Source organism: Sitodiplosis mosellana, unplaced genomic scaffold (genome assembly GCF_009176505.1).
Source record: "Sitodiplosis mosellana isolate CC-2019 unplaced genomic scaffold, AAFC_SMos_1.0 Smas_scaffold_30, whole genome shotgun sequence".
Taxonomy (NCBI): domain Eukaryota; kingdom Metazoa; phylum Arthropoda; class Insecta; order Diptera; family Cecidomyiidae; genus Sitodiplosis; species Sitodiplosis mosellana.
In genome coordinates, this window is record NW_022595272.1 from 980,741 (window position 1) to 989,870 (window position 9,130).

The 9,130-nt window shown below is 35.1% G+C and overlaps 4 protein-coding genes across 4 annotated transcripts; 2 read left to right on the top strand and 2 right to left on the bottom strand.

Moving 5' to 3' along the window:
- Positions 1-161: 161 nt before the first annotated feature.
- LOC129569193 (uncharacterized) lies at positions 162-868 on the top strand. Its single transcript, XM_055447804.1, has 4 exons — positions 162-291; positions 365-521; positions 591-718; positions 786-868. The coding sequence occupies exons 1-4, from the start codon at positions 207-209 to the stop codon at positions 866-868; spliced, it is 453 nt and encodes a 150-aa protein (XP_055303779.1). The 5' UTR covers positions 162-206.
- A 62-nt stretch (positions 869-930) lies between these two features.
- Positions 931-3,808, bottom strand: LOC129569189 (galectin-3-binding protein). Its single transcript, XM_055447799.1, has 5 exons — positions 3,033-3,808; positions 2,610-2,930; positions 1,827-2,529; positions 1,557-1,735; positions 931-1,473 (listed from the first exon to the last, which is right to left on the bottom strand). The coding sequence occupies exons 1-5, from the start codon at positions 3,072-3,074 to the stop codon at positions 1,216-1,218; spliced, it is 1,503 nt and encodes a 500-aa protein (XP_055303774.1). The 5' UTR covers positions 3,075-3,808; the 3' UTR covers positions 931-1,215.
- A 1,225-nt stretch (positions 3,809-5,033) lies between these two features.
- Positions 5,034-6,575, top strand: LOC129569192 (adapter molecule Crk). Its single transcript, XM_055447803.1, has one exon. It carries the CDS (start codon positions 5,222-5,224, stop codon positions 6,122-6,124), a length of 903 nt encoding a protein of 300 aa, XP_055303778.1. The 5' UTR covers positions 5,034-5,221; the 3' UTR covers positions 6,125-6,575.
- Positions 6,576-6,587: 12 nt separating this feature from the next.
- LOC129569190 (thioredoxin domain-containing protein 5) lies at positions 6,588-9,111 on the bottom strand. The gene is made up of 6 exons (XM_055447801.1): positions 8,658-9,111; positions 8,133-8,266; positions 7,916-8,028; positions 7,643-7,771; positions 7,194-7,559; positions 6,588-7,130 (listed from the first exon to the last, which is right to left on the bottom strand). Exons 1-6 carry the CDS (start codon positions 8,804-8,806, stop codon positions 6,885-6,887), a joined length of 1,137 nt encoding a protein of 378 aa, XP_055303776.1. The 5' UTR covers positions 8,807-9,111; the 3' UTR covers positions 6,588-6,884.
- Positions 9,112-9,130: the final 19 nt, after the last annotated feature.

Genomic DNA, 9,130 nt, shown 5'->3' on the forward strand with positions numbered 1-9,130 from the left:
GTTGTTTCATTTCAATAAATTTTTTATTTTTGTTTCACTTATATGTGTTGTGAATAGAAGTTGCGTTTTCATTCTCGGACATTCAATTACAGAATGAGAAAAGTACTCGGGGAGTTTCTTTTGATGAATTTTAAATTTAACGATTTTTTTTTTATAGCGATGAAAAGTGTAATGCTGATAACAAAAATACAACGATTTACCAAGTCATGTTTTCTATTGGACTGGTGTTTACCATTTTATCTACATTGATAAGCTTCTATTTGGATAGAATTAGCCCCAGAATACTAGTCCGTGAGTTTTTATCGCTTTAATTCTTCCAGAATATTTGCTCAGCAAAAAAAAATTTAATTTATTTTTTTCCCAGCAATTTGGCTAATAATCTCAGCTGCTTGTTCGGTCGCATTGAACTTTATTACGGAATTTTACACCATTGTCGCAACGTTTATTACCTTCCAGAGTTGCAGCATATGCGCAACGATAACAAGTGCCATCTCTGTGGGTTTATTCCCAACAAATGTTAGGTAAACGATTGAACGTAATAGACTGTTTGCGATAATTGCAGTTTTCAAACATGCTTACATTAAATACAGGGCAATGGCAACATGTTTCATCTACGCATTCGGTCGAATCGGCGGATTGGTGGGAACAAATTTGGTCGGAGTCCTAGTTGAACACAATTGCAATCTCATTTTTAATGTTTTCGGTGGTTTGACATTGAGTATGCGTCATTTTGTCAAATTGTTTTGTCAACTTAAGTTAATTTAATGCTTATAACGTATTTGTAGGCTGTGCGTTTGTCTTTCTACTCATAAAAACCGAGATTCCAGAACCAATACAAAATGACCAAAGAAGCGAATGCTCTGCATAACAATGATTTATTTCGATTTTATCGATATAATTCTATTTCTAAGTATGAACCAATCAAGTGGATTCTTTCTAAATTTCCTTTATTTGTCCTTAAATTTGAAATTAAAACGTTAACACATTGAAACATTCTGGGAGCAAATTTATTTCATTCCTCATGGATTAAATGACTGCCTATCCCGAAAAAAATGTTATAACACATTATAATTAAAAAGGGCGTTAGGCTCGTGTGATTAGAATTTAAAGAAAGGAAACAATAGCATATGGATGTAATGGTAGAATGTGAACGATTAGATGGTATTATATGAGTGAACGATGTGCGAATCGAAAAGTTAGATGTCTAGAAAAAGGCTATTTGAATTCGAATGGAATCGTGTCGTAACAAGTGAATACACCCATTGGAACAATAATGACTTGTAGATTTAATAAATTGCGATCTTTGCCAATGAGATGTGGACTCAGTTTGATTGTGCTCAGCTCCAGTTCATCGTATGGGAGTAAATTGTCGATATTCAGTGTTGGATTTGTTTTCGAAAAATATGACGTGCAAACGTTTACAGTGCGAACATGCTTAATGTCATTCTGAACGCCGGCAATTAGGACACCAATCTGAAAGGAAAACACATGAACGGATTATTCTGAAATTATTGTTCAATTCAAAATTGAGTTGATTTCATTTTTTGTCAACCTACCATGAATCTTTGATCCACTTCCAAACTCGATTTGCAGGTAACACTTAAACGAACAGTCCGCAACAGTACTTCAGGTATTTCCAGAGATCCGGGTAAATTGTAAACATTAATTATCTGAGCTTTGCCATACCGAATACCACGCGGATAAAAGTCAATGTCCCACTGATAGAAATCAATGTCTGTGGAAAGCGAATTAAAAAAGTTGTAGAAAAAATGTTTGCATCTCAATTTATAAAATTGGTAAAAAATAGAATGAAATGCGTCATTTACCATCTTGATCTGGATTCTCCTGTTCAGCCAGGCTTCGTAAAGAGAAAAAGCAGCCGCCAAATTTTTGATAATTTTCGACATTTTCAAAGTCAGGAACATCTATGTTCATGGAATACGTATCTGATGTGTACAGTCTTGGCGTGAATTGTAGCGCACCTTCAATGCTGCGCTGCACCTTTTCAATGCATTCCGTTTGGCCAGCGTGATAGGTCATGCCGATCGAAATGCGTTCGACAAAAAAGTCAGCATCTTGTTTGATGGTCTGTTTCAATAATAAATTGGCAAGATCGCGAGGACTCATCATCGGATATCGAATGTGAATGAAAATTGATCGAAGTATATCACGAAGATTTTGTGCCTTTTGTTCATCGGTAATGCTGCTTGTCGTCTGTTCATGGTCCAGTTGTCGTTTTTTCATGTTGAACCAATTTTCGGCGTATGTAAATAATTCATATTCATTTTTTAGCACTAAATCGTTCTGCTGTAGCAATGCAATCAATATGTTTATATCTAAATCGACAAAATCACGAGCCTCGGCAATTATGTCCAGATTCCATTTGAGAAATTGTTGAATGGCGTCGGTGATTTCTTGATGATATGGGCTAAATGAAATTGTATAGTGCAACCAAGACACCAATACACCTTGGGTGGCCGCTTTTGAGATGTGCTTCATCATGTAATCCACACACAATTGCACTAGATCCTGCGTGTAAATTGAACATTTTCATATGAAAAATTCGATTCCAACCAATTTTCACTTTGAAATAAAAAATTTTTTCTTACCTTTATGTTATATTTATCGGCCAATGCAAGCATCGGCATGACTGCTGTGAGTGAAATTCGTATCTGGCCTACGTACAGATACTTTAAGAATTGTGGAAAAACCTCAACGCAACACGGCTCTTCCTTCAATTCGATCACACTTTCACGGCATTCATTCCATTCGGGATTCATGAGCATCACCTGAAACACTTCGCTGCTGGCACACAAAATCACACGGTGTGCTGGATACTTGTTTTCACCGACAACTAAGCATATATCAGACATCAGTTGCTCTGCATACATGTTGGCAATTTTATGCAAAACACTAGTCGCATTATTCATCTGAAAACAATGGATTTTTTTTAGCATTTGAAGCGTAATTAGAATTATTATCTGAAAGTTTTTTTTTATACATTTATTGGTATTATTGTGTATTTGGTTTACCTCGATGATATTTGAATCCTGATTTGACTGTTCACCATCCATTTTTCCACAATTGGATCCCACAAAAAAAAATCCTTAGTGCTTGAAAAGAGAGCGATTGAAGTATGAAGTTGGATGTTCTAATGCGATGCTATACACAAATGTTTTATTTTTGGTTGAAATGTTATCAGTCTATCCTATCACATTCCTATCGTTTGCAAACGGAACGTTGAAGGCAATAAAACATTTTCAATGATTTAGTTTTATTTGCTCATTATTGAATTTGAGACAACAAAATGAATCGAAACCAATGAAAACAATGGTCACTTTATCACACAGCAAGTGACTTTAATCGAACAAACGCAAAAGAAATACACATAACATTTATGACATATGTCAAAGCACTTGTGCTCTCACTCTCCACAAATTCTGTGTAGACGTCAAAAACATGTAAACGTATATTTTCAGTGTGATTCAATTTGAAAAGCGAGTCCAACATTACAAAAAAAAAATAACAAAAGAAATTATTAAATAATAAAAATGAAAAAAAAAAAAACGAAATTCACATAAAATCAAAGAGATCAATTGTATTTTATGCGAGTGAATCGATTGTAAACAATCTTTCAAGGTCAGTGCGAATTGCAGTGAAGTTGGTTCACAGACACACACAGAGCCATGGTATATCCCGCATATAATTACTGTATTTAGATTAGGAAACGAACTAACAAACGAACAACCAACCAACCAACACTACAAAAAAAGGTCGCATAGTCGTATTGTGTGTCGACTTGACTCGACTCGAGGGTGTGAATTGTATAAATTCAGACAACTTAATCAGTGCTTGCATTGGATATACAGCGTACATACGCACAATAACCATTTCATTGAAACGCACCAAAAAAAAAAGAAGAAGAAAAAAAAAGAAACCGAATTACAAGAACATAGACTAAAAGAAGAACACAACAAAATCCATCATTAATACAATTTGTGTGAATTGTTTTGCATTACGATTGACTGCATTTATGAGAAAAATTATGTAATACATATCGAATTGGATGCATTTGTGAATTGAAATTATAAATCGGAGCAATCGGTAATCGATATTCCAGAGATTTGTTGTAAACGATTTGAGAAAAATACGAAAATTATTGTGAATATTGAATACATGCCCCAGCCGTCTAATGTACGTATTTAGTGTGTGGCAAATGATTTGTGCATGCGTTTGTTAGTGTTTGTGACTTGTGCACATATCGTTCTTTTACTTTCTCAAGTGTACAAATTAAGCGACAATGCGCCATATTAGATGCTCGATTAAGAAAATTATTGCGCTGTCTCGATGCTAAAGAATTTCTATTTAATTGACAACAAAACGAGATACGGGTGCTGATACCGAAAATTGTTGTTTTTTTTCGGCTTCAATTCACAGCGTATATTGATTGCTGACACAAGCAGCAACAACAACATCGACAACAACAACAACAACAAAAAACCGATTCATACACAAATCTGGTATAGCACAACGCCCGTGAGGTGCAGTTAATGTATATGAGTGACGTATTTTCCCTCATAAATTCTGCATTTCTCGCCATTCGTTGAAAGTCTATTTTGAGTGTATACAAGGTGAAAAGCAGCTGAGAGAGAAAGAGAAAGACAGAGATAGTTATATATATAGAGAGATAGAGAGAGAAAAGAAAACATAAGTATCGATTGCTCACAGTAACATTTTGCTTTAAGATAAATCTCAGCGAATGTAATCAGTTATTTACATTGAAGATAAACAACACTCCATTGAGTCATAAGAGAATTATTGTCTTAGTCAACATAATAAATATACGAATAATGTTATGGTAATCAAATGAGAAAGAGAGCATTGAAATCAAAGCAATAAAGCCCTAGTTATTTGTAAATGAATCGAAAGATTAGTGAGAGAGTAAAATCACAAATTATACGGCTCAAAGGAAGAATGCAACCAAATGTCTAAACTATTTTAAGACGAATTATATTTTTAGATACGTAAGTTAACCGTGCAAAAAAAAAAACACAGAACAAAACAAAAGAACAACAAGAAGGGAACGAATAAAAAAAACGGAACAGCAAATATTGTAAAATAATCGATATGAAGTTTTTGGACGTCATTGCATAAGTCTGTTGGATAAACTGCAAAGTCAATTAGAGCGAGAGAGAGAGAGAAAGATAGAGAACCAATCAAAATGGCAATACACACGTTTGACGCACATGATCGGAATAGCTGGTATTTTGGTGCAATGTCACGGCAGGACGCAAATGAGCTGTTGATACAAGAGCGTGATAATGGCGTGTTCTTAGTGCGCGACAGTAATACAATAACTGGAGATTATGTTCTATGTGTCAAAGAGAATACTAAAGTGAGTCACTATATCATCAACAAAATACAACAGCACACGCCATCACTGCAAACCGTTTATCGCATCGGCGATCATTCGTTTGCCGATTTGCCAGAGCTGTTAGATTTTTATAAAATCCACTACTTGGATACGACCGTATTGATACGTCCAGTGCAACGTAAAGTTGAAAAAGTGATGGCCAAATTCGATTTCGATGGTACCGACGGCGAAGATCTTCCCTTTAAAAAGGGTGAAATTTTGTATATTGTAAGCAAAGATGAAGAGCAATGGTGGACGGCACGAAATGCGCTCGGCCATACTGGCCAAATTCCGGTGCCGTATGTGCAAAAATGCGACGACATCAGTAGTAGTAGTCAAGTGAACAACTGCAGCAATACATTGGAACGTTCAATGAATAACGGTGCTGGTAATATAATGAACAACACTGGAAAATCTAGTCCTCATCAGTCTGATAACACATTAAAAAAATCAAATTTGAATCGTAAGCTACCAGCGTTGGCGCGGGTGAAACAGGCACGCGTACCAAATGCATACGATAAAACTGCGCTGAAGCTCGAAGTTGGTGATGTCATCACCGTGACTAAAACAAATATTAATGGCCAATGGGAGGGTGAATTGCGTGGCAAAACCGGCCATTTCCCATTCACGCACGTCGAATTCATCGACCAAGACCATCACCATCATCATCATCATCACAATGCCACCGATGAATGGAATACAACCGAATAGGACCAAAGTACAGAGATAAAACAAAAACAAAAATAAAGAAAAAAACAAATGATATTCTTTCATCGTAATTATATTTACTCCTAATTTAACTAAGCTATTTGAAAAACTTTAAAGAATTGATTAACAAGAAATTATATAAAATGATAAAAGTGAAAACAGAAACAAACAAAAACACAAAGTAAAAGTTGTACTATGCATTTACTTGCGCAACAACCAGAGCCCTAAGTTAGCGGGAAGATACTATTTTTTTTGCGCAGCTAAATGAACTTGTAGAAATGAACCCGCACCTAGGGTGTGTTACATGTTAAGAATTGTATATTTATGATCATGAACCATGATTTGGAGTAACAAAGAAAAAACTCAAAACACTTCATCTTGTAAAGTCAAAGCCTAAATAAAACATTTGTGTGGATCTCTTCGCCATGCGCCGTTCTACAAAATAAAATAAAAACTCTTGTCATTCTTTTTTTTCTCCTGATTTGGTTTTTATTGTTATTTTTTTTTTTTTAAATAATATTTCGATTCATTTAGGTATTTTAGGTACTGTTACAGAAAAAAAAGGGTTTAATTGCATCGGGATTTGGAGTATGTTGCCATAAATTACAACTAAATATCAAATAAACAAAGTTCGCTGTACATAAAATGTGCAAGATCTATACAAATCTATTCAATCTAATGTATGGCTACAATTGATACAATTAAAAAATTAGCTTAATGGGATTTTTTTTTCTCGTCATATTAAAATTGGCTTGAACACAACTTAAAGTTCATCATGGGATTGTGCGTGCTTGCTGACAAATTCGAAGAGATCATCCAGCATACGGTTACCGTTGTATTCTTCGACTTTTTCACCATTTTTGTACAGGAAAATTGTTGGGAATCCATCAACACCTTGTTCATTGCACAAATCCTTGCTTTCCTCCAAAGTACAATCGACTTTGGCCACCTTGGCAACTGTGCTACCGGCAAACTTAACAGCCAATTCGTCCCAGGTTGGTGCCATACGCTATTGGATTAAAGGTAAAACTGTATTCAATTGAAATAATGATATATTATTTTTATAACTTACTTTGCAATGACCACACCAAGGTGCAAAGAACTTAACGATTGTAACGCCCTTTTCGACACCATGATTGAAGCTACCACCAGTCAATTGAAGAACAGCAATCTCCTCAACTTTAGCGTCGTGTTCGTCAGAGTCTTTTTTCTCAGTGGCAGTCTTTGCTTCAATGAATGCTTTGAAGTCTTGAACGGCACGCGATCCGCTGTACTTTTCAACCTTTTTACCATCGACAATCCACAACAACGTTGGATAGCCTTTCACCTCAAAGTCTTGGCAAATTGAACGATATTGAGTGCAGTCGATTCTTGAAATTGACACAGATGGATCGTACTCCAATGAGTTAGCCAATTCATTCCAGATTGGCTCAAGACGCTACAGAATTACAAATAATAATGAACATTTAATCAGATTTTTGGATATAAAACTTTGTAATAAATCATTTTCTCAATACATACTTGGCAATGACCGCACCATGGTGCATAAAACTTAACAAAGTGATTTCCGACGGCAACATGATCGGCAAACGTCTCATCAGTCAAATCGTTTAATGCATCCAATTTTTCGGGAACTTCCAATAAATTCTCCTGTTATTGTAATGGAACAACATTATTTTTCAAGTTTAATTTCATACATTGTTTTAATGTGGATTATTAAATTAGTTTCTCTTGAATTCTAAAATAGCATTCAAATGCGTCATTTTTTTGATTACAACCAAAAAAAATTCTTACCAAAATTGAATCACCCAAATTTTTAATCAAGAAACGCGATAGACCTTCTTCGGACTTGACACCGCTGAATTGAATTCGTTCTTTGCCCTCTGGATAGAAAAATACGGCCAAACCTAAATGTTTCGTATGAAACCAAACGAAACACATGAATATGCAATTATGCATTTATGCAATTTGTAAACACAGTCCAAAGTTCATTGTGTTTTTTTTCTCTCACCTTTTACGCCATTTGAATCACAAAATTCTGAATCAGCGTTGCAATCAACGTAAGCAAGTTTCACATCATCACGATTGTTGATATTTTCAGCTAATTTATCGAATTTGGTGAACAAGCGCTTGCCCAACTCACAGCTGCAGAAGAGAAAAAAAACGAAAGTTTTTTTTTTAAAAGCCAAATTGATAAGAGTTTTGATAACAACTCAAATGAATTTCCGCCCACTTTCACGCGGACAATTATGAAACGATTAACAAAATTCATGCATTTTGATGTGAATAATCAGGGAATTTCGGGAAGTCTTGGGATTATTTCAAGGAAATATTCATAGTGTTCATATCAAACGAATTAAAGTTCAACAAATTTGATGTGCGCTCGTAAATCATATGATATCAAAACTGTCTCAATTAAGTCAGACGATAACGTCGAATACAGATCATGTAAATGGAATAAACCTTGTTGAAGAGCCTCAACAATAGTGAGGTTTAGCTTTTAATAAATGTAGATTTTTTCCGATTCAAAACTTACCTTTGTGAATAGAAAATGACCAAATAGTTTTTTCCTTTGATTTCCGATTCAAAATTGTCTCGGTTCAATTCGATGCTTGAGATGGCTTCGGCACAAACGCATAGCGCGATTGATGATAAAACTAAAAAAATGTTTAGTGACGACTTCATAGCGAAAGTCTTGAATTAGGATTCAATTTCAAAAATATTGACGACACAACGAATCGACGTTTCTTTCTTCTGTTTAGCCGGTACCAAAACGTTGCACTTATTTTATATTTTTGGCTGTATTAAAGATGACTTGACGTGTTTTGCGGCTATTCGAGTTCTTATGCCAACGCAGTATTGATTTGCATACATTGAAAACTGGTCCTTTTCATTTATAGAGTGTTATACAGTTTTAAACGTCAAACACGATTCAAGTGCTGCCATCACACCAAAATATATGTGTCGTTGTTATCTGAATGGGTGGCTTTCATCTAAATGAAATGATAA

Excerpts from the sequence above, each read along its gene's own strand:
- LOC129569193 (XM_055447804.1), top strand. The coding sequence starts at position 207 with ATGTTTTCTATTGGACTGGTGTTTACCATTTTATCTACATTGATAAGC. Across the intron at positions 292-364 it reads TAGCCCCAGAATACTAGTCC|CAATTTGGCTAATAATCTCA; the intron begins GTGAGTTTTTAT and ends TTTTTTTCCCAG. Across the intron at positions 719-785 it reads TTTCGGTGGTTTGACATTGA|GCTGTGCGTTTGTCTTTCTA; the intron begins GTATGCGTCATT and ends ACGTATTTGTAG.
- LOC129569192 (XM_055447803.1), top strand. The coding sequence starts at position 5,222 with ATGGCAATACACACGTTTGACGCACATGATCGGAATAGCTGGTATTTT.
- LOC129569190 (XM_055447801.1), bottom strand. The coding sequence starts at position 8,806 with ATGAAGTCGTCACTAAACATTTTTTTAGTTTTATCATCAATCGCGCTA. Across the intron at positions 8,267-8,657 it reads GTCATTTTCTATTCACAAAG|CTGTGAGTTGGGCAAGCGCT; the intron begins GTAAGTTTTGAA and ends TCTCTTCTGCAG. Across the intron at positions 8,029-8,132 it reads TGATTCAAATGGCGTAAAAG|GTTTGGCCGTATTTTTCTAT; the intron begins GTGAGAGAAAAA and ends CGAAACATTTAG.
- LOC129569189 (XM_055447799.1), bottom strand. The coding sequence starts at position 3,074 with ATGGATGGTGAACAGTCAAATCAGGATTCAAATATCATCGAG. Across the intron at positions 2,931-3,032 it reads AGGATTCAAATATCATCGAG|ATGAATAATGCGACTAGTGT; the intron begins GTAAACCAAATA and ends CATTGTTTTCAG. Across the intron at positions 1,736-1,826 it reads GGAGAATCCAGATCAAGATG|ACATTGATTTCTATCAGTGG; the intron begins GTAAATGACGCA and ends CGCTTTCCACAG.